Source organism: Euprymna scolopes, chromosome 28 (genome assembly GCF_053919585.1).
Source record: "Euprymna scolopes isolate OS-2025 chromosome 28, ASM5391958v1, whole genome shotgun sequence".
NCBI lineage: Eukaryota > Metazoa > Mollusca > Cephalopoda > Sepiida > Sepiolidae > Euprymna > Euprymna scolopes.
The window spans coordinates 56,403,675-56,429,250 of record NC_136509.1 but is presented as its reverse complement, the minus strand read 5'-3'; the positions used below and the strand labels follow the sequence as shown (position 1 = coordinate 56,429,250).

The following is a 25,576-nucleotide window of genomic DNA, read 5'->3' as shown; positions in this document are numbered from 1 at the left end:
GCAAAATACTGTATGAAGCGTTTTGCGGTGTAAAACCAAAAATGGACCGAATGCATATATTTGATTCAGATTGCTTTGCATTTATAGAAAATACCCATAAACTAAATATTAAAAGCGAAAAAGGTATTTCCGTAGGTTACGATAAAAGCAGTCCAGCATATTTAATCTATTTTCCAGACCAAAATGCCATAAAAAGGGTTAGATGTGTAAAATCCAATGATACATTAAATTTAAAAAAAGTGGACGAAAAACGCGAGGAAATATTACCTAGTATCTTAATCGATCACAATGAAAATATTAATAATGACGACAATTGCAGTAGAACAACTGACGAAAATATTAACCAGACACATCGATACCTGATAAGGGAGTGAAAAAGCCAGACTTCTTAAAAAGTGAAAAGATACAAGACTATGCAGTGGATTACTGTTACTCGTTGAAAAGCGCACCGGAAAGTTATAATGAGGCGATTTATTCAGAAATTCACCAAAAATTGAAAAAAGCTATAGAATCCGAATTGAAAGTTTTATCTGAAAATCACACATACTAAATAGTGGCAAAACCAAAATATAGGAATTTCTACACGCAGGGTTTTTTCCAAAAAAAATCACAGCTTCTGGCAGATTTGTTGCAAAAGGTTCTTTTACAAATTTCTGGAGTGGAATATTTTGCCACATTTTCCCCAACAACAAATTTAATGACAATTAGAATTTTATAACAATTTGCCGCTCAATACAATTTAAAAATACATCAAATGGATCTAAAAAATGCCTATTTAAATGCTCTGATTGGCTGTGAAATCTATATTTACCCTCCAGAGGGATTTAAAATGAAAAATAAAAATTTTATGTGGAAATTGAATAAATCATTATACGGACTAAGACAAAGTGCTCACGATTAGAATTTAACACTTCATAATTATTTACTAGAACAAAAATTCAAGCAATGTCCCGTGGATGCATGTATGTATACCAAAAATATAGGTAATAAATTGATGATTTTGTTTTTTTGGGGTTGACAATATATTACTCACCTCAAATTGTGACAACACTTTAAAAGATGTTAAAAATAAATTAAATAAAAAATTTAAAATGGCCGATCTTGGGCAATCAATCATGGTTCCTCGGTATAAAATTTATCTGTGAAAATGAAACTATAACAATGAACCAATCACGGCACATTGAAAAAATTCTGCTCAAGTTCAGAATGCAAGATTGCAAACCACGTACAACTCCGGTTGAGACGGATATAAATAAAAATATAGAAACCGAAACAAAATTAATAGATGATCGATTATACAGAGAAATGATTGGAAGTCTTATCTATTTTATCAAAACTTATCAAGATCGACAATTAAGGACCTTAATCATGTAAAACAAATTCTTTGTTATCTAAAAGGAACCAAGGAACAATCTTTAATATTTAAAAAGTGAACATATCCTCTAAATTTAGAAGGATTTTCAGATTCAGATTGGGGTAACTCTGAGGATAGAAAAAGTATAACGGGATACTGTTTTAGACTGTCAAAGATTGGACCTATGATCTCTTAGAAAACTAAAAAAACAACAAATTGTTGCGCTTTCTACTTGTGAAGCAGAATTTGTGGCTCTCACCCATTCCGCGCAGGAGGCAATTTTTCTGAACACCCTTCTAAAATTTATTTTAAAACCAGATCTAAGTAAAAAAACCAACATAATAACATAATAGTAATTCATTGTGACAACCAGAGCAGTATCTTATTAGCAAATAATTCTATGATTCATTTAAGGCCGATGCATATTGATATCAGATATCATTTCATAAGGGATGGAATAAGTAAAAAATCTATTACTCTTAGTTATGTAACATCTGAGAATAATACAGCCGACATTTTCACTAAACCTATAAAATGGATAAAATTAAAACATTTTATAGCCAAACATTTTGGAATCTAATCATGAATAAATCTCTTTTTAGAAACCCAAAAAGAGAAGCATGAACAGTCGAAATCACACACAAAAAAATAATAGATTGTAAATTGTCCCGGGCACGACGTTAAACTATGACCATTTTTATCTTACTAACTAAATTAACCAACTAATACCTAGCAGAATGTTTCCAGTTTTTGTTAAATATATATATATATATATGATTGATATGTAGTTTGCTTGAAGCATTGTGTGGGATAGGTATGTAAAAGAGATTTAGAAGGCTGTCACAATGCGAGGAATGAATTATAGTCGCTGTTGGTAAGAGGAGACGAGAACAAGTGGCAATTTACAAATCAGTAAATACATATATATATATATATATATATATATTTTATTATTTTTTTTTTTATATATATATATATATTTATTCAGTTGTGTGGTAAAATGTATTACTTGTATTCATGCGACGTATTCCATTATTAATTTCGGAAAAATTTTCCCTTTTCAAATGGTGTGCGTAACCGGTCGATTCAGAGCATGCTGGATGAAGGGCCGGAAGTTGTGTAGCTATGTGAGGCCTCGGGGCAAATGTGAGTAGGGGATTTATGTATGGTATGATTAGGTAATTAACATGTTATTAAATTTGCTATTTTTATTTGTCTTTATTTTGTATGTATGTATGTGTGTGTGTGTGTGTGTGTGTGTATATATATATATATATATATATATGTATTTGAATTGGATTATATTTATATGCATTTGAATAGGATTGTATTTGTATGTATGTATTAAAAAAAAGAACTTAATGTGATTGACAAAAAAAATTGCTTCTTTTCACACACATTATACCAATATATTAATAATTCGTTTTGACCAATGAGAATAAAGACAAATCCCCCCCAAAAAATTGTTATTTTATTTGTTCATTTATTTATTTATTTTTACTTTATTTATTTATTTATTTATTCCTTTTCTTACATCAAACCAAATTGAATCCAAAAGGATTTTTCCATTATATCAAAAAAGGGGGTGTATTAAAATGTTTTTGACTCCTAATGGGGGTATGACACCAATGGTTTCAACGATCGTTTTTATAACCACTAGTTATAATAACCAACCAATGAGAAACTTCCAAAGTTACTATAAAAATTGTTGAAATTTGGATTCAATCAGTTCGCCATCGTCTCCATCATGAACCTGCATTTGATTCTTTGCCGCCATCTTTATTACTAGGAATTACTAAACACTTAGGATCAGAATTTCACTGATTCTTCACTGCCATCTTTGTTCAACATAATGTCTCAACACTTAACAGTTTCCAATATCACTTCTTTATTTGAATCAAATCTCTTCCCCCTAGAGAATTCTTTTAAGGTTTGCAAACAGCAAGTAATCACAGGGGTCCAAATCTAGAGAATTGGGTGGGTGCAGAAGAAATTTGAAATGCAATTCATGTAATTTTGCTATCATCGTGATCAACTTATGACATGATGCACTGTCTAAGTGAAAGTGCACTTTTTTCTTCTTCATTTGTAATGCTATATTTGGTCATTACTGATGATTTTTACTTTCTCAAGGTGATTGATAAACAAAATTGTGCAATCCAAAATACAAAGGCTTACTAATGTTTGCATCATGGTGGTTTTGGACTGCTTTTACCTGATTGTTGATTTCACTCTGAGGTGAAACGGTGAATCCACATTTCATCCATTGTTATTGAATTAAAAACAATGCTTTTGCAAACACTTTAAATCATCGACACATTGTTGTTTTTGATTGTAAGCAAACAGAGCATCTACTTCAAACACAGATTTAATGTGACTAAACCAACAGTCTCCTCTTTTGCGCATATCTCCCTATTAAGATGTAATCTTCCTTTAAGATCATCATATCCAAGCCTGTCTCACATTACGCATCCAGCATATCATTGTTCTCCCTGTAATAAATCTTAACCCTCATTGGCCACATTTTTCCACACATCATCGTACTACATACACATGCCTGATAGGCTCTTCTAGATTTTCAGAAATTCCTTGAACTTACACCAGCCATTTATATCAGCACCAGATCCTCCCTGTTCTCCAATCAATATAACAAAACTGATCAATCTCAATAACAAATGCTTCACATCTGCGTTTTCTTCTGTTTTCATTGTCTTACATTTCTTGCACACAAACTCGTTATCATCACTCAACTTGCAATTCCGTTGCACTTCTTGCATATCCAATACTTACAAGTACTACAAAAAATTAGCTGCTCCCAACTTCCTTTCCATAAACTTAGCAGAAAAACTCTGAACAAAAAATGAATTTCTTTATTGTTTTGCAAATTAATCGTAATTTCTCACTTCACCATCCAACTATTCTCATTAGATTCATCTTACAAAAATCAATTTATGCACCTTGAGAAAACAAGTGTTCAATTTTGAGAAATTTTAGGTGTTTATTTAGAATCAAGCTTCTCCTGTTCTGAAATGAAATCATCTTTGTAGCATCAAGAAAGAAACAGCTTATATACCAGCAGCAAGTGACTTTTATGACAAAACCTTGAGATTTCTTATGAATTTTCAAGATTAAACAATATTCCAGAAGAATTCAATTCTATAGAGTATTTTAAGTGAATTAACTAAATAAATATAAAAACACTGACTAAAAGAATCTTGTAGTGAATTCTAAAATCAAAAAAATTCAATAAAAAATATGCATTTGAATATTAAATGTTAAGATGATTATTTTCTTACCTTCACAACTGGGGCATTATCAAAATATGAGCTGAATAAGTCGATATTAATAGTGGCTGACATAAGCACGAGTTTAAGGTCCTCACGTTGTTTTAAAAGACATTTTAAAACTCCTAATAAAAAATCTGTATGGATATGTCTTTCATGAACCTAGAAAAACAAAAATAAAGTCCATAATAATTTTTTAGCACAAATACAAATTTTAAGCACATAAACTTTTAACAGTCAACATACCACCTTTTAACAATTTTCATCATATGTATATGTCACTATTCATGGAATTAATAAATATCAATAGATAATTATTGTAATTATATGATTGCTTTCATGATTTGAATCCACAACATAAATGTTAAAAGTTTAAGCTAATATCACTAGAATATCACATGTTAAAAGTTTAAGCTAATATCACTAGAATATCACAACTAAATAAAAAAAAAAGAAAATATGTAAACAACCAAATTTTAATTTTTGGATTTATAAGCATTATATGCTTAATCATGTTTAGAAGATAATTTATATATTCATAGCATTATGTTAATGACATGTAATTTTCATGGGATAGAGCAACTTTAAAATGAAAATTATTTCTTAGGTTAAAATCCATTTAAACTTAGAAATTGCAGTAATTAGTATAAGGTGTATACTAGTTAATTTTGATTTGTTTGGGTAATCAATTAAAATGATGAATTTAAAAAGTTTTAAAAATATTCTATCATATCAAAATTTTAAAAAAGTCTTTTATACAATATAAACTTAATAATTCAAAGCATAATAATAATTTTGTGAGAAATATAGATCTCTTTTCCATATCCATATAAAGTGTAGCATTTTAATAATATACTTTTGATAATTATTAATGTTAAAATTTTCCTTAAAATATTAGGTTGTTCGCTAAATTACTGATTTCAGAAATGAACATATATTCTTTAAATATTTAACAATATAAAAGTTATTCTTAGTCATCTACAGTGCATCACAAAAGTGAGTACACCTCTTGCATTTCTTCAAATATTTAAGTATATCTCTTCATGGGACAACACTGAAAAAATGATTTTTTTGACACAATGAAAAGTAGTCTGTCTGCAGCATATATAACAGATTTAATTTATTTTCCCCTCAAAATAACTTAAAATATAGCCATTAAAAGCTAAATCCCTGGCAACAAAAGTGATTACACTCCTAATGAAAAGTTGTCAATAGAACATCTTTGGGGCATCCTCAAGCAGAAGGTGGAGGTGCGCAAAGTCTCAAACATCTGCCAGCTCCACAATATTGTAATTGAAGAGTGGAAGAGCATTCCAGTGGCTACATGTGAAACTCTGGTAAACTCGATGCCAGGGAGAGTAAAGACAGTTTTGGATAATAATGGTGGCCACACAAAATATTTAGAGTTGACATGTATGCTAATATTGACAACTTTTCGTAAGGGGTGTGCTCACTTTTGTTGTCAGGGATTTAACTTTTAATGGCTATATTTTGAGTTATTTTGAAGGGAAAATAAATTAACTCTGTTATATATGCTGCAGACAGACTACTTTTCATTGTGTCAAAAAATGATTTTTTCAGCGTTGTCCCATGAAGAGATATACTTAAATATTTGAAAAAATGTGAGGGGTGTACTCACTTTTGTGATACACTGTATGCGTTAATGAACAAGATTTACACATTGTCAATAAAAATCTATTGGCTTTGATGTTAAAGTCTTTGAATCAATTTTGCAACTTTATTACTAAGCAAAATGTTAAGATATTGGAAAAATGTTTGATAAACAATACCCAAACTAGGTTGAATTGTTAGCTGATGATTTCTTTTTCTTTGTCTATTATATTTAAGTATTTGCAATTAAAGAGGGACGTAGTTCGAAGGGGATGTTTGTTTAAAAAGTAACATCATTGAAAGAGAGAAGTATTAAACGACACATTTTTTAAAAATATTCATTTATTTTTTCAATGTTCTGCTATTTTTTCTTTTTCAATGCCATGCTATTTTTTTTTTTATAAATTTAAGAGATTAAAAAAATTCAATTGTATTTATATGATTAAAAAGAAAAAATGGCAACAAAAATGAAAGTAAAATGATTCAATGCTGAATAAGTTTTGTAGAAAAAAGAAACTATGAAAATAAAAACCAAAACCAATTTGTTTTTTTAAATGAGCTAAAAAATCAGCTAGGATTTTCTAAGCATATAAATTCTGAAAGTATAAACACAATGATTTGAGAAAATGTATTCCAAACATTCTTCCTTTCATCTATACACGGATTGTTAAGCATAAGTCAAGGAGTAAAACTCTTAAGCATAAAAGTCAAGAAGAAAAACTTATCAAATGATCAGTTTTCATGGGTGGAATAATCATTTTCAGGAAAATTAATTTTTTTTTTTCTAATATTAACAAAAGATTAAAATACCTGACTTGTTTAAGAAACCAAAATTTTCTGGTAGATTTAATTTCAGAATTAAATTATTTTTTTTAAATAGGATTTTAAAAATGTCCTTTACATTGTGGTTTTAATTTTCAATAAATACTCCATTCATAGTAAATAAAAAATAATTCAATAACTAATTATGAAAAACCAATGTGAGAAAAAAACACACATACATGAAATTGTCTCATAATTTTACTAATATAGAGAGAAGAGAACACACAATTAACTTCCATCAAATAGTGTTATAGACAGTGTGTTTGCACATGTCATTAATTTAGATGACTTATACTTTGGAACTTTGACATCTTGTTAATTTTTAGTTTCATCTTTTTCCATCGAGAATCCATTAGAGCACTTGGTTGGCAATTCTCTCTGGGACCAATCTTAGGATATGTCCTAACCAGTCTAGACTTTATTTGCAGATTATCTGCTGGTTAGTGTCATCTCTGACTTCTTGGTTTGTCGTTTGATCTCTCCATTTGATCTCAAGAATCCTTCTAAGGTGCTTGGAATCAAATGCATTTAATTTCTTTTCTTGGCTGATTTTGAGATTCAAAGTTTCATATAACAGTATGGACAAGACGTTGCTGTTATAAAATCTTAATTTAGATTTCAGAATAAGTTTTTCATTTATTTCCAGATCTTGCAGATGCTGGTTAAATTGCTGCTAAAACCTTATCTGTTCTGTACTGTAATTCATAGTCCATACTGCCTTCTTTGTTTGTATATCTTCCTAAGTAGTTAATCTAGTTAATTTAAATATTTTGTTTAAATTTGCTTACTTATGAGATACGAGGCAAAAGAAATTCTGAAAGACTAAATAAAATTATATATGTTGTATAAAGTATTAAAGATTGGCTATTTTGATGAAATGATAAACCAGAGCAAAGAAAGGATCACTTACCTCATCTAAAACAATAACATCATATTGATGAAGATAGATATCATCCGACAATTGTCTAAGCAACAACCCTGCATCAAAAAAAATATATCACTTTGTTATCAAACAATTTGTTTTTCTTTGGTTAAAAAAACAAAAAGTGAAGAAAAATCTTTATGATGTATGTACTTGTCACAGAATGAAAATATCATATTCCAAAAACCATATAAATTGATCGAGTAGTTTTTTTTATATAGAAAATCATTTTTTTACGATTTTTAGCAATTAACAGTAATTTCTAGGCATTACAAGGCTGATTTTGATCTCTATTTCTGTCTCAGTAGTTCAAATTGAGTTATCTTTCTTTATTAAATAATGCGGACAGAGACACACAATCCTCACAAAATTTGATTTTCTTAGTAATAAAAAACGAAAAACAAAAAACAAAATTGATCAATTTCCGTGATTTTTGGAATATAATATTTTAATTCCATGGAGGGTATGTAAATCAAAGATTTTTCTGAATTTTTGCTTTTTAATTAGATTCAATTTTGGACAAGAGCCTTTTCTTTTTTTTGAGAACTTGCAATGGTCATGTAAATACTGTTTATTTCTGATTCAACTTTCGTGTGAATGGATCTACAAGAACTCAGAAAATAATGTGTGAGAAATTAGTGGACATTTGTTTTAAATTTGAAACAAAAAAGAAAAGACAAGCTGAAATTGCAAACACTGGAGATGAAAGAAATATATAAAGTAAAAATAAAAAAATGCAATTGAATCAGGGATGACAAATTTCATAAAAAGGACATAATTGTTAAGTTTTTTTTAAAAATAAAAATAATAAACTAATTCGCTAGAGATAGTAAAAACAAGACAAAAGCAAATGAAACCAAGAAAATACATCCAAAAATGCCTTAAAAAGTTATGGGCATAATAGAGATTATATTTTAGTATTTTTGAAAGTGTGAATGACCGAAATACAATTGCAAATTGCTTAGGACCTCTATCCAGTTATAGCTGACGAAACAAGAGCATGCTACCTTTGGTAAATAAATAAAGGGTTCTGTTTGAAATTTCATTCAAATTCCAGAGTTCGACAGAAACATTCCCAAGTTCAATAAGATACACCCAAAGAAGGTTGGAGATTACATCGACCAAAACGTGAAAATAACACTTAAAATAAGAACAGTAGTCTGAAGAATCCAATTATAATACGAATAACCAACAACCAACCCTCATTTAAAAAATTTAGAAACATAAAAATGTCTAGTTACAAAAATATTTTTTATAGTTCCTTAACCTTTTGGCAAAGATCAAAGCATAGTATAAAATGTTCAAAATCTAAATTTTTTTAATATTTTTTGCAAATAAATTATTAAAAGTGCAGTGTATGTTCTACATATCTCAGTGACATTTAACATTTTATTAATTCCAGATTTCATATAAATTATCTCCCCTGAAAATGAAATTCTAAAAAAAAAAAAAAAAGAAAAAAGGGCATTATCTGTTAGCTATCTTATTTTTATATCTTTATTTTTAATTAATTTTGTTTATAATTATATTAATAATACTATTGATAAAATGAATACATATATCGAAGAAAATTTAGCAATACAAATTAGATACGTACATTACAGAATATTTTATGAAAAATAAATATGCAGATGATCAATATCAAGATTTGTTTGAGGGAGTTTGGAGATTACTATGTATATGGTATTTCAAAAGATTCTTATATCGTTAGAATTAGCTGGCTAGGGATTTTTTATCTTTGGCCCCCAAATGACCTGGTCCCTGTTGATTGCAGTGTCATTTTTAATTTTTTTATTCCATTTTCACCCCAAGCAAGGCACAGTGCCACTTTGATGTAATGGGCCACTATCGAGGACATAAGTTGCAGGGAGTTGAGTAGCAAGACGCCTGTTTACATTACACTTAAACTTCTGCATGTCAGTACAGTTGAGAAAGCAGGAACCCGGAAGAGAGTTCCAAAGTCTAGCAGTTCTGGAGAACAAACTATTATCTTCATTATTATTAATGCTGGTTCTGAGCAGTTCTAGGAGGTCCACCCTTTGCCTTCTCTGTTTCATAAGGGGTTAGTTTATTGCTAATCGCCTGAGGCGCCCTTACCAAGGAATGCCAACGGGGTGTCCAGGCACTTTTTGCAGGTCAGTGCCCTTCCTCAGAGGTGCTGACTTCTCAATCCCACTTTCCGATCCTGGTCTCACAGTTCTTGTGTAACATTGTCGTTACATACAAAGAAGACGCACAAAATAAAAATCTGGGTCAGAATTTTTTCCTTTTTAACAAAAGTTTTTATTACACGTTACTTTCCTGTCTCAAGACCACTTAAAAAATCTCTCACTGCTACGTGTCCATTTTAGCCTGGCACGCGTTTCTCCTTTCTCTGACTGCATACCAGCCCATTCTCGTCCTCGACTTTACACATCCATTTTCTTTGACATCGATTTTTTTTCTCTCAAGCATGTTCTGTATTTTTCTCTCCTTTTTTCCTTCTTTTTGCACACACTTCCTAATTTGCATATCCACTTTTTTCAGCTGCTAATTTCCTACATGCACATATGCACTTACAATGGACCTAAATATCTTATATTGTTAGACTTAAATAAGCATAACTTCTTTTTATGTTTTTATGTTAATGATCCACTCTTTTCAAATGATGTTTATACAGGTGCATAAAGTTTCATGAGTTTAATTTGATCACATGTGTCATTTCAATATTAATTCATTTTAATTCTTACAGGGTTTAACTAATATCAGTTATGTATTTTTATTTCTATTAGAAATTAGTTGTTAACTCTTACAATAATAATGTTTCATCTCCACAAAAAGATAAATTAATTAAAACATTTGCCCATTTTTTATTTTCAAAATCCTACCTTCTGTTAAAAAGAGAATACGCGTATTTCTTGTCTTGGTTTTTGCAAATCTTATCTGGAATGAAAAAACAAATAATTAAAAACAATTCAAAATTTTCGTTTACAAAAATGAATAAAGATATCTCTGATTTATCTCTGTTTAACTCAAAATATTTCTAAAATAATGATTATAACAAAAAATTAAGTTTAGACTAGATTCAATATCACAATAATCAATATATTTATTTTAACTTTTATGCTATAAATTATTTTTACTAACCTTACAGCTGCAAAAATATGTACCTCTCCCTTTTCAGTTCTCCTTGTGCCTATTTTTCTATTGAAAAGCATTCTTTTGTCTTTTTTAATGTTATCTATTTCTTCCTTTGTAGTCTTCACAGTGTTTATTGAATAAAAATGATAACATCACTATGAAGTGTCAATCAGCAGGTACTTACAAACTCCTCAACACTGATGGAGGATAAATAATATAAGATATCTTTAATAAAAAATCACTGTTATTTATTAAATCAATTTACTGAATGACGCAAATGCTTGTTTATAAGAATTACTGGTAGTAATATTATTCCATCGTACATCCCTACTCAAGGTACTAGTTATCTAGCCTAGGATTGCAAATTTGCTTTTTTGTCTTGGAATTTTTTTTATATAACTCATTCCATGCAACAATTCTTTATTTATTAGCTGTACCTACCAGACATTGGCCATAAGTCTTTTCATTATTTGCTTGGACCTTTTTTCTTTTAAACTATGAATTTAAAAAATTGGAGAGGTGGAGAGAGCAGTAATGTACGATTTCGGGTAGGTGTTATTTTGTCGCAAGGAACACAAACACAGTTATTTTATAATTACCTGTTTATGTTAGATTTATCAATTTTTCTTTAATTTTATGAAAAGATTATAAATTAGGAACAACTATTAACAACTATTAAATTCTTTTAATCCATTTTTTATTTTTTAAAAATTATTCAAATTTATGAGTAAATAACTGGAATGCTAAAGCAGAAAACAAAATTGTTTAACTCATGATGAAACTGAAGGCAAATACTTTAGCCACACAGCCATTGATCAAATGAAAATATTTTTTATAACCTGTGGGGTATATGGTTAGAAAAAAAACAACAAAAAAACGTACCGGGCGTATCTGCATCGCTCTTTGGGAAAGAAGAAGGAAAGGATGGCTAGCTCATTTATATACACGAAGGACATCTTGAGAAGGCAGGGCATGATGGGAGAAGCTATTTTTTTTTCCCTGTCTCTTCCTTTTTTTTTTCTAGATAGGAGGATATAAAAGCTGGGAAAAATTCCCTGGGGAAGCAGAAAGAAACGAGTCGTGAACATCTTCTCTTGAAAAAAATTTTGTATTGCTGACGTTCAGATTGTGCGGTGTGACATTGGTGGTGAGAGGCCAGGTGTGGTCGATTGGAAAATAAGAAGGCAGAAACGTGCTGTTGGGAGAGCGATTCATATTGATTACTTAGCATAGAGATTTTTTACCTTGTTGCATATAGCTCTAAAATAGTTTGACAACATACACATAAAAACAAAACATTCTTATTAAAGTAAAAATATATTACTGAACATTTAACAGCTATTTTTCATCCATTTTTAATTAAAAAAAAGATAAATGTTTTCTCATTGTATTTGATGTTTATTTTTATAAACAATATGCTGTTTGTTGGTTAAAAGAGTATGCTAAAAATGCCAGAACATTTATTCCTAATGTTAATTTTATGTACCGTTAATTTAGAATAATGATTTTTAAAAAAGGTTCATGAACTTCTGACATTAATAAGAACATCTGATCGAAGATGCTGATTCCAAATCTGCCATTTGGTTAAATCAAAATTTTTATTGTTCTTATTTACCTGATAAGCGACTTCTGAGCCAAATTCATTGAGTGTTTCAAAACTAACTCGTTTAGATAGTGAAATACATGCAATCCTGCGTGGTTGGGTACAAGCAATATTCTTGAAACCAGCTTCTAACAGATATTGTGGCAACTACAAGACATGAAAATAGAACATTTTAAGAATTTACATGTATAATTAGCAAATAAAATAGATTTATCAAAAGAAAACATGGAAACATACAAAATTCCTCATTTATGTTTTCCATATGGAAAAGAGGATGAAGTCATTGATTCAGAATAGAAACTCTTCATCATATGCTTGTAAAAATGTTTCCCATTTTTTTTTAATTTAATTTTGTCTCAGATTAAATAACAAAATTTTTTTGTCAAACAAGTTAGGGGTGGGGGCAACAAACAGAAAACAAAATAACCAAAAATAATCTCACAGCAACCAAAAGAAGTATCTATATAAAAAAAATTACCCAATTTAAAAGAAAGAGAAAGAAAGATACAATGTAGTCATTTGGTTGGTCAAGATTTTAACCGTTTAGTAGTTTTGAGCCACCATAATGATTTCTACAAGAAAATGTTTAATATTATCCTTGAAATAAAATTTATTGCTTGCAGACACGAAGCCATCAAATGCTTGTTAATGTCATTTCATAATCTGTCCTTAAGGTTTCGAATGACTGTATGGATATAAAAAATGATTTGACAATCAGCCCTCTCGATTTTCTGCCTTCTTGAATGTGTTATTCAAACCCAATTTGTTCTTAGATGTTGTCATCTCATCTCTTTCTTTGTGTACTCCTCCTTCTTTCTGCCTGTATAGATTCTTATAGGATGATGATCATGGAACATAACTGTATCACTACATTTTTCACTTTTTCAGTGATTAGGAGATTGTCATTTGGCCCAACTGCTTGTTTGAATGTTCTTCACTTTCTTATTTGTAATCTGGTCCCTGTGTGAGATGTTGAGAATCATGAACATGACGATTGTTTGTTTCATATGATGTAATTTTCCTTAAATCACTTTTGGTTAATTTTTAGAATTTTGTGGAATATGACACAATACTTTACTGTAAAGACGCATTTTTTCTAAATTTTATAACATTTTAAGCTACATTTTTTTTTTTTTTATCAAATGAAATTTTTCTTGAATTCTTTTTTATACAATATACTAATTCACTAAATGAAAAAAAACAAAAAAATCAACAAAAAAGTCTGAGCAATGTGTCATCTTTATAAAAATAAAACTGTTGCCACTTGCTCATGTGTTTGTGAATGTATGACTTACAGTTTAACATTTACTATTAATTATTAAAATCAAAAATAAAATAGTGCAAAATACTAAAATAAACTTTAAAAACATATATCTAAAAAATAATTTTATTACAAAATTAAACCCATCAGAATGCATTTCGGTTTCTTTTTTAACAAGGCAGCAATTTTAATCTTTTGTTAATGGTTGAAAAAAAAATTTGAAAAGAAATTTAAACGCTCGACTAAAACATCAATTTTTATTTTAAAGTTCATATTGAATATTTTGGAATTTATTGACATTTTATAGAGATTAAAAATACAGTACCTTAATAAAATTAGCTATAGTTTTATAATGTTTTTGTTCAATTAATTTATTTAATGAACAAACAACACTGTGGCAATTAAATTTAATTTTCAAAAATCTATTTTCAAAAGTGAATAAAAATAAACAACATCATTAAAAAAATATGCAAAATAAAAATGAAAGGGTAGCAGTGTATAATATACAGTCTAGCATATAAAAAGGTTATAAAAGTGTGACGGATTTATCAGAATCATTGTCCCAAATGAGAACACAAACTACAGAAAATTAAGCCAAATGAGATTAGATTGGTATGAACAGCAAAGACTCAGGGTTGGAACCTTGAAGTGGCAAGACTTGACAAGAAATGATTAAAGAATAAATCATAGAAAGAAATCTGTAACTTCAATACTTCTTCCCACCATCAGAAATAGTTAATATCAACAGCCTAATAAAATGGCCCATCTCCAAATTTGGGATCTAGTTCTTTTATTTGTGCTGTTGTACTAATTTCATTCCAGAGTGAGAGTACACCTCCAAAGAGAGAATCTTGAATGAAGAGTTTTCAGAGTTGGAGGACCACTGTGGTTGAACGTTGAAGATACAAGATATGATTTAATTATACTGTTTATGATGTGTGGATTTGCAGATTATATGATCATGATATACAAAACATTATCCCCTCCTTCTCCTGGAGAAGAGGTAACGCAACATGATAATGAAACCTTAAAGAACATTAGTTGGTCTAATTGATTTGGATATAACTTGTAAGAGTACACTGCATGCACTTCTCATCTTGCACTCTAATCACTTAATCACTTTGAAAGAAAATTTCAACTTTATGATTGCACACCACTGTGTACACACTATTACAAATATTCAATCATAAGCATCTGCAAATATAAAGTATGAATCACTAGATTCAAAAAATAAAATTAAAAGAAAAAAGTAGGATATGTTCTTAACATTCCTTCAAATAGAGAGAGCAAGCAATGAAACAAAAAACAACAACTTGAGTTACAATTTAAAATATTTTATTTATTTACATGTGAGCATACAAAAAAACAAAGCATAGAAAAATCTAAACAGAAGGAATAATACATATATAAAAAGAGTGTGTGCGGAGAATATATAAAACAATAATAATTGTACTTACCTGATTATAATTCTGAAAATCAAAGATTAAAAAGCAAACTGTTCAGATGTTAATAACACTTCTTTTATGTTCACAATGATAGGCAGATTTTTTAACATATTTGGATCCTTTAAAAAGTGCAAGAGTTAAGACTGCTATGCATCAAATTTAATGAAAATGGACTTACATAATTGAATTTTTGGGCCACAAAGAAAACTTTCTAAAATATAATTTTGAAACTTTCATGCACATCATCAAATTTATGTGAAAAGTCACACATGACTACATAAAAAATATTTGATGCATCCATATTTGTTTCTATCAGTGTATTACAATTTAGAAACAAGGAAGCAATCACTTTTATTGTCTATATCCTTTTGTTGCAATGTCTTAGAGCAGAAAAAATACATATTTATATTTCATCAATCTCAGTTTATACCGAATGTTAATATAAAGATTAAATATGAAAATAAAAGATCTAGTATAGAAATTCATTTTGAAGAGTTAAAATTGCAAAAGTTTAAAATATCTATATTCCATTATTCTTAATGATCAAACAGTCCATTAATACAGTAGATTTGATCATAAATTATTGACAATCAATTTACATTATTAAATTGCTCATAAAAGTTTACCTTAGAAAAATTAGAAATGATATATAACAATGATACAATGGATGTGTAATGTGAGGCCTCAAGGCAGGCTTGATTTTGATTAGCTCAGAAGATTAAGTCTGGACAGTATAAGAAAATGTGTGCAGAAATGCATTTATAAACATTTCTCTTTATTTCACTTCTTTTTCCTTCTTTCATTACCTTTAATTTGAACATTCTCATTTAAAGCTATTTTTTTTTTAACTTTAAACCTTGAATGCATTTGTGTGTTTTTCCTTTGTCTACATGGAAGTCAACCGATTGTGTTTTAATAATAAATTAAATAGCCCATGAAAGGAAACATAAATTTTGTGAGCATTTCATAAACATTTAAAAGATTCTGTAATGGTAAGAGTTAAAGAAGAAAATTAGGCTTAACAAAAGTAAGTATAAGCTTGGTTAACAATAGACTAAATGTGAACAGCATAGAAAGATGTGTGCAGTGCAGGAGACTTCATTGGTTTGGTCATATCAAAAGAAAAACAAAATAAAAATATTTTAGTCAATTAAAATGCTAGACATAGGTTAAAAGAGATAAATAAATAATATTAAGAGGTAAATAAATGAAAAATCGTCATTAGAGTTTAAGTAAACAAATGATAAAATATAAAGGAATCCTTTTTGAAAAAAAAAAACAGGAAGATTTTGAATGTCTTGGATGAAATATGGAATAAGGACCCAAACTGACTTCACTAAGAAAAGGACAGATTTCGGTCGATACTGATTTAACCTTCACCTTGGCACATTCAAGCAGATTTTTGTGACCAAAAGTGTGTTTTTTATATATTTACACAACCTTAATTAATCTTTGGATTGATATTTTTATTAAAAAAAAAATAAATGAATAAATAATAATAACAATAATGAGCTATATTATTTATTCACGACTAAGATTGATTTTTTATGGGGAGTGCCTTTATATATTTACAAAATTTTTTAATAAAACTACTTAAACCAAAATTTGGATTGATATTTTTATATAAAACAAACAATAATAATAGAAAAAATAGGTACTTATTAATTATCAGAACCTTCCTTATAAATAACTAAACAATAGAATAACAGTTAAGTTTTGTTTTTGTTTACTTTTAAATGATAAGGAATTTGGAAGACCAAATGAAGACTTACAATTAAAAAGTTTATTTTTAGTTTTATTCGAGTCGGTTTTGAATGAATATCACATTTAAATTGTTGCCAATTGTTTACAAGTAAAAAAGTAGTTGTTTACAAGTGAAAATAAGTAGTTGTTTACAAGTAAAAAAAGTAGTTGTTTACAAGTGAAAATAAGTAGTTGTTTACAAGTAAAAATAAGTAGTTGTTTACAAGTAAAAAAAAGTAGTTGTTTACAAGTAAAAAAAAGTAGTTGTTTACAAGTAAAAATAAGCAGTTGTTTACAAGTAAAAAAAAAAGTCAATCCGGCCTAGATTTCGAAAACAAGTCAACCCGATTTTCGTTTTTCCAAAATTTTAGGAGGCAGAGTTGCAGTTGCCACACCTCTCCCTTGTGATCCCCCCTCCATTAAATTATAAATGATAGCAAAAAAAAGGCAGATTTGAATCTCCTACCTAAAAACAGTGAGAAATAAAAATGACCTTACCCCCACCCCATCTAAAAAATATAATAAAAATCTTTCCTTGTGTGGACAGTACTCTCCATGGCGATTTCTACTCCCCACCACCATTACCAAATAAAATTTTGGAAATTTGAAAATGAAACGAGACTGGTAAAAATATATTATAGATTCTGAACTTACCTGAGTTGACTTACCACATCCTGTATCACCAGCAATAAGAATCACTTGATGAGTTCTTACATAATCAATAATCATCTCTTTGTATTGTGATATGGGAAGATTCTTTTGATCAGTTTTCAGTTTTTTCAACTTATTAAACTAAAAGGAAAAAAAAAAACAAAAAAATTATCATTAAATTAAAGTTTCGATATTTAAAAATCAACATCCAAAAAATTAATCAGAATGAAGGAAAGAAGTTATAACTGAATTAGAAAAAAATGGTCTTTATATTTATTACTAAACCAAATATTCTCAAGCAAAATAATATCACTTGAGAAGGAGCAGCTCTTGACCAGGCATCCTCCAAACACATCAGTTATATGCCAGTCTTCGTCACTCAAGTTCCAGTAGATGGATGAAGTAATCCCTCCATATTTACATACCAGAAATATTGTGGTTACATCGAGCTGTACGAGGACGTGCAATAAGTAATGCTCCTGATCCACTTCCCATAGCAGTAGAGCAATGAAACTTGGCACAGTTATTAGTCTTTCTCTACATAGGAACCACCCAGAGTTATGCATTTCTCCCATTGTTTGATGCAGCTCTGGAGACTGTTTTTGTAGAACAACCCAGGTTGGTCCTCAACCAATCACGACGTGACTTCAGAAATCAAGGCTGCATCATCTAGGAAACGCTTTCCTTTCAAAAACAACTTCATGGCTGGGAAAAGGTGAAAGTTAGAGGGTGCAAGGTGAGGAGAGTAGGGAGGATGGGTGGGATTTCATAACCATACGCCCGTGCTTCTGATCTGGCGACATGCGAGTTGTGGACCGGAGCATTGTTCTGCAGGAGGAGGGTACCTTTGCTGATCTTGCCCCGCCTCCTTGGTTTCGATAGCTTCCCTTAATTTCCTCAAAAGTGAAGCATAATAGACTCCTGTAATTGTAGTACCCTTTTCCAGGAAATCTGTAATCACTACTCTGTCCTGGTCCCAGAAGACTGTGAGCATGACCTTGCCAGCGGAGGGCTGCAGCCTTGCTTTCTTTGGAGGTGGTGAGTCCAAGTGCTTCCACTGCATTGACTGGGCTTTGGTCTCTGGATCATAGTGATGGACCCAGGTTTCATCCTGTGTAATCAGTCTTTTGAAAAACTTTGACTCATCTTCTTGGTACATCTCCAAATTCATCCTCGAGCACTCGACGCGTTCTCGCTTCTGGAATGGTGTGAGCAACCTGGGAATCCATCTGGCAGACACCTTATGCATATGCAAATGGTCATGAATGATAGTTTCCACAGACCCTGTACTAATCTTGACATCTTGGGCTATTTGGCGAATAGTAATGCGCTGATCTTCCAAAATGGCAGCTTCAACTTGACGGACAGACGCCTCATCAATGGCAAAAGGGGAGCAACCAGGTCTTGGAGCTGTTTCCACAGACTTCCGGCCATGTTTGAATTCACGATGCCAGCATTTTACAAGGTCATATAATAGGGCATTATCACCATAAGTTGCTTTCATTTCATCAAAAGTCTCCTGTGGTGTGCATCCTTTCAAATGCAAAAACTGGATGACTGCTCGACATTCAACAGGCTCCATTTCACACCTGATTCAGTTCAAACACCTGTAAAACAGAAACCACAATTAGTTCAGAGCTGTAATTTGCCACATAATCCGTAGAGATATAAATCATTGCAGATGCAAAATTTCAGCTAGATCTTGCACGCCCCTTGATAGAGATATAGCAGTTTAAGGATATATTGGTTTTCCCAAAAATTATTTAACTAGTCCAATTCTTGATTTGGAATTGAGTGATTAATTAGAGATCAACCAAAGGTTTAAACTCCTGTCAATTCCTGTTCGCACACTCAAAACCTCATCGACCTTCATCTATTCATCACAACATGAACAATAAAAATATAACATTTTATTTTTATACACAAACATTCATCAACTTCCTTTAATGAGCAATTATGGTTAATGATGGTTCAGTTTCTGCAACATCCATTGTAATAAAATCTGTGCAAATATTCTATATATCACAGGAAGGAAGCTGATTGGCTGATAGTTTTTGGTGTCAACTGTATCCTTTTTGTGGATGATGAATGGGAATTTCCCCACCACAGAAGCGTGTGTTCAATAATTTTGAGACTAGCTGCTGTTGTTTTACTCACTAACAGGCTTTTCCTGCTTTAATCACTGCCATACCTCCTCTAATGATAAGATGGCTATTAATCATCTTCGGTTGTTTGGTGGATATCAGTAATAGTGGTCCAAACTAATCACATCTCATTCCCAGTTTCCTTAAAATCACTAAAACTTTTACAAATAGAAGGGGATTTTCTTGATTTCTCTTATTTTATAGATAACTGAAGGATCAATTTAAAACGACACAAACTGAACCCTCATTGAAAAATCAGAAAATTAAAAAATATATATTTACTAGCAGGACCCCTTAACCAGCATTGCCTGGTGGAAGCATGACAGATCCAAAACAGAATCATTAAGGGACCCTCTCAAAAAAAAAAATTAAACTACAGTTGTTGTTGGTGGCCACTGCCATTCCTGAAAAATAGCGTAGGTATTGACTGATTCTAAAGAAAGCATTTATTAACTCTTTAGATTGAGCGAAAGCAGACGTAGATGCCTTCTACCGATGACAGCATCTTTCAAGTTGGCCATTGTTTTTCTTATCGGTATACTGTATGCATTTTTTCTAAAAGTAGCTACATAATAAAATACTCCACAGAAAGTAAAAGTGGTAAGAAAACAAATAACAAATAAGTGTTTCCTCAGCCAATAAAATGTATGTTAAAACCTACCTGCATAATATTTTTGTGTTTTAACTTATTTTAAAGTGTTTAATCAGTTCTAAAAAGAAAGTGTTGACATGAAAAGTCATAGCTTTGAAACCTAGGTAATCGGTCAAGAATATAAAATTAAATTGTCAACGGGAATAAAAAATGCAAAAAAAAACAAAACAAATATAGCACCATTAAAGTCTTGATAATCACTCAAAAATTAAATATTGGTGCCCGTAAAAGAATTTTTTTAGGGGATGCCCGTTTTGGAGTAGTGGTAGTGGTAGTGGTGTGTAGGTATTTTGTGCATATTTACATTCTCAAACCAATGCTGCGTTTATATTTTGAGAATGTTCTGTCCGAGCAAAGAAGGAGCCATATTTTTTATGTTAGTTCTGCCAATCAAAGAACATTTTACTGAGTCAAATGAATGACCTTTTCTTTATTTGAAACAAGCTGACTAAACATCTTCCAAATTTCTCTTCTGATTCAAAATCAATTTCATAAATTATAATTTGTAATCTAAACATATTAGGAAGACATTAATATTATATGATTCAGACTGTTGTCTTCTTCGTGATTGTATATATTCACCATGCTTTGGTTTGTACCCTACATAATAACACAAAAAGGTATTTTTTTTATTTTGAAATATTCTCACATGCAATTAGCAGATCCATATTATCAAAGCTTCATTTAATTTGTTTTTATAAAGTTTAAATAGATTTGTTTTTACTTACATTTTGTTTTTGGCAAAAGTCCAAGTAATGAAGAAAAATGTTTTTAAATTCTTTGATTAAGTCATCAGAAGGTTTTCTTCTTGGATCTTCTAAAAAGAAAAATATAAATTTATATAAGAAATAGATTCAATAATTAAATAAACCAAATTTTATCTAAAATAGAAAATATAACAAAAAAATCAAAGTAAATGATTGTTTTTGCTTGAAAAGAAATGTTAGAAAGATAAAAAAATTAAAATAAATCTAAACCAAAATATTTGAGATTTCATTAAAATTTAGATTTAAAAATATCTTTTATAATCATACTTTAAAACTTGTTTTTAATGATGTCACTATTTAAAGAATCTTCCTTTTATCTCTACTATTATATAAAAGGAACTTTGTGTGTGCATGTGTGTGAGCTCATTTACTTTTAAATGGCTGGGCCGATTTTTTAAAATTTCACACAGATATACTTTATGTGCCTGATAGTGTTCTTAAATAGATTTTGTATCAATAAGTATCAATAATCTAAAAGTTTGATTAAAAAAGGAACAGGTGATTTTGCCTAAAGTTAACACTTTATACAACCTAACATCACAAGTGCATTTGAGAAGTTTTATTACCACACAAGCAGAAAGGCCAGTAATATAAAATCAACAGTACATTTTTTGATATGATAGAGGCATGTTCGAAATGAATGTTTCTGTTTGGAGCAGAATTGAACCATGATACTTGACTTTTTCTTTTTAAATTTTAATTCAAGCAATTATATAAAAATAGTTTTATAAAATCAACAGCAAGTTCTCTACAGTACAATGTAAACTATAAAGTATTGTGAACTAAGTCGTTGTGGGGAGGCATGTGAAGCTTCTTCCCAGTGCACAGTGGTGGGTCTCCAACACTCTTGTCAAATAATTCATTTGATTGAAAAATGTCCGATTTCACTGATTTTGATGACAATAAAATATGGGTGTGTGAAACATTCGTTGATCATCATTCAATTCCGGGCAATATTGGGTCTCCCTGCTAGTATATATATATTTCTGTGGAAATATGGTGTTTTTTTTACTTATATTTCACCCTTTTTTAATACTAATCCTTAATTACAGAGCATATAACAAGCAAATGACAAAATTCTATATTCCAAATTCCATGATGTTGACCATCTTACAATTTAGTTCTTTAATTACATTGATATTCACAATTCTTGACAGCAACTGTTTCATAGCGCAAAATTATTCATTTAATTATTATATAAATCAATGAATCTATTCTGCCCTTAACTCCTCAGAATAAATAGCAACTATCAATCCATTAAAAGAAAACAAAATGCATTTGGGCATGATTACAAAATCCAAAATTGGAAGAGAAGTTGCAATTAGCTTTTCTTTTATTATGCTATTTTGAATTTTCAAGTAAAGTCACTAAAATTTATTTTTCTCTAATAAATTTTATTAATTTTGATATAAACTACTAAAAATACTCTTTTTAGTATCTTATAAATTTATTACTTATAATTAATCTATATATATTTACTTATATTAAAAATTGTAATATATATAACATATGTCTATATATTTATTTAATTTTATACGAAACTAATTACAAAATATATATATATATATTATTTCCAGTTATGCCAATTGTTGATTTTATCTAAATTTTAAATCCATATAAAACTCAGTATTATTAACATTTTAATTAAATTTATTATAACATAAATTATAATTCTTTATTGTTCTTTAATTATTTTACATTAATCTTGCTTAATTTTTATATAAAATTTCCCTTTGTAATATTTTATCATAATTTGTTTAAAAACAGTTAAAAGTCGATAATTCCCTTTGATAATAAATGAGTTATTTCCCTTTATCACACCTTTACACGCTTTTTTTTATATTGATAAATAATATATTTATCTAGTTTTATTTTTATTTTATTATATATTATTTATTTATTAATCTAATTTGTATTATAAATTGATTATATTTATTTAAATTAAATATTAACATTTAAAACATTTCAATATAAATTATTCTATATTTACTAATTTTATTTATTAATAATCTAAGTTAAATTATAATATTCAAATCAACTATCAGCTGGTATGTCTATTAGTTATCCTTCCATAATTATATTTAATCTACTCTAAGTAATTAAATTCAAATATATCCTGATTTTTATTATTTTTAATTGTATCCTAATATATTTAAATTGGATAACATACTTAATTTATTTTATATTTTATCTGTAAATTCTAAAGTAATAACAAAGTATTTGATATCTTTTAAGCTATTCTTTTGTATTAGTATTATTTAATTATGATTATTATCAACACATTTTATTTCAATCTATCATATATTCATTAATAAATTTGTATATTTTGTTCAATTTTATTCTAATTTTATTATATGTACTACTAAAAAAATTATTTTATTTATATTATTTATCTATTTATTTTAATTTAATTATTTTGAAAGTTTTGCTTTAAAAATTAACTGTTTTCCATCTGTAATTGTTATATACAAATGTTCTTCAATCAAGTAAAATAATCATTCCCAAACTAGCTAAATTGTTTAGTACAACTTTTTTTTTTTTTTTAACTTGGATAAATAATATTTTCACTTGTATTTGTGTTTAAAAGTACACTCGTCATATAATAATTTATTATTTTAATTAATTAAATAAGTAATTAAAATAATATTTGATGATTAAATTCTTATTTTGCTTTTATTATTTTAGGATTGTTAATGTTGTTATTATAATATTTTATATTCTCTCACCCTCCCATTTACCATATTTGTTTATTTATAATTTGAAATTTTAATATAAACTAATATTAACATGTTTAAATATTGCAATTAGACTAACAGTTAGAATATTTCAAGCTCCACACCCTCAATTCTCTATGTTAATTTATTAGTTTAATATATTTTAACCTATGATTCCAAAATAAAATTATTAACATCTAATTAATGTAAAAAAAATTTATATTACCCCATTTCAGGTTCCAAATTATTCCATAGATATATCTGATTATAATGTTTTTATATCTATTGTTCTGTTATCACATTTGATTTATTTATTTGGGTCAATGCACCAATGATATAATATTTTCTTATTTCAACTAATTAAATGAGTATTTAAATCAATATTCGAGAATTTAATTATCATACTTTATTATATTATGATTATTAAAAATTGTTATTACAACACAACATCTAATATTCTGACACTCCTCCATTTACTTTTTATTTTATTTATAACTCCCGGGAGTATCTGGCATTGTCCAGATGTTTGTAGGTGTGTGTGTTGGGGGGTGGGGGGGACAAAAAAAGTTTGGGTAGATAGGTAGGATCGAACCAGGAGCCTTGAGGCGAAGTTGGAAAACAAAGTGTGAAAAAAACCTGACATTTTACTGCTGTGCCAGCAAGGGAGAACAGCAGAAAAATGTTTGAATTTATTTAAGGATTAAAAAATGAGGTCAAATATCACGCCATAGAAATCGCGCAGTTAACTTTTACTGCAAGGCAGTTTTGGGGGGGTTTGTTTATCCAACTTTGGCTGGTTTTGTCTACCGAAGATGTTTTGAGGGGGAGACCAGCTCCCTATAAAAAGGAGATTGTCCAAATTGAATAGCAATCGTCTGATATAAGGGGTTTCCCCCACATTGATCAAAAGCTGATTGCTTTCTGGATGTTCCCACCATGAGGGCGAAAACGACACCTTTGCTTCAGATTAGTTTCGCTTTTATACAAAAAAGCAGAACACACATGAGGCCAGCCGAAATAGGAAGAATTTTGTAAATATATTTATCTCTTTGTTAATATATTTATCTCTATAAAGAAAAAATGTTTAATTTTCCATGCTTTAGTAGTTTAATTTATTTTAATCTAATCCATGCTTCTAATCAGGTTTTAGTCGAGATAAAGATATACTTACATCTATGTAAACAGTTTTGAATTACTTCCTGTCATATGCACCAAACATTTCTCTAATAAACAGACATCTTTTACTTATACACACACCAATAATACAATAATTTGCAACACTTGAAACAATCTAGGAATTCCAATAATACAAACCATATCACAAACTATAATACAAACATTAAAAACAATAAAACATCTCCAAAACAAAACTATTTCCAATACAGGCATATGCATAAACCCAACATAGATTAGAGAAAAGGCTTAATGAACATAAAAGAGATATAATAAATAGCAATTCTCTTAATGCATACTTCTCTCATTC

General features: G+C 29.2%; 1 protein-coding gene across 2 annotated transcripts in view; it reads right to left on the bottom strand.

Annotated features, from left to right (window-relative positions):
• LOC145249647 (putative ATP-dependent RNA helicase DHX34) overlaps positions 1 to 25,576 on the bottom strand; it is a 150,681-nt gene that overhangs the window by 101,984 nt on the left and 23,121 nt on the right. For both annotated transcript variants that reach the window (XM_080111412.1, XM_080111413.1), the window contains exons 4-9: positions 21,341 to 21,429; positions 17,820 to 17,957; positions 12,729 to 12,863; positions 10,861 to 10,915; positions 7,982 to 8,049; positions 4,651 to 4,800 (exon numbers count right to left, since the gene is read on the bottom strand). In XM_080111412.1, coding sequence (XP_079967538.1) covers positions 4,651 to 4,800; positions 7,982 to 8,049; positions 10,861 to 10,915; positions 12,729 to 12,863; positions 17,820 to 17,957; positions 21,341 to 21,429 — 635 coding nt within the window. The remainder of the gene's footprint in view (positions 1 to 4,650; positions 4,801 to 7,981; positions 8,050 to 10,860; positions 10,916 to 12,728; positions 12,864 to 17,819; positions 17,958 to 21,340; positions 21,430 to 25,576) is intronic.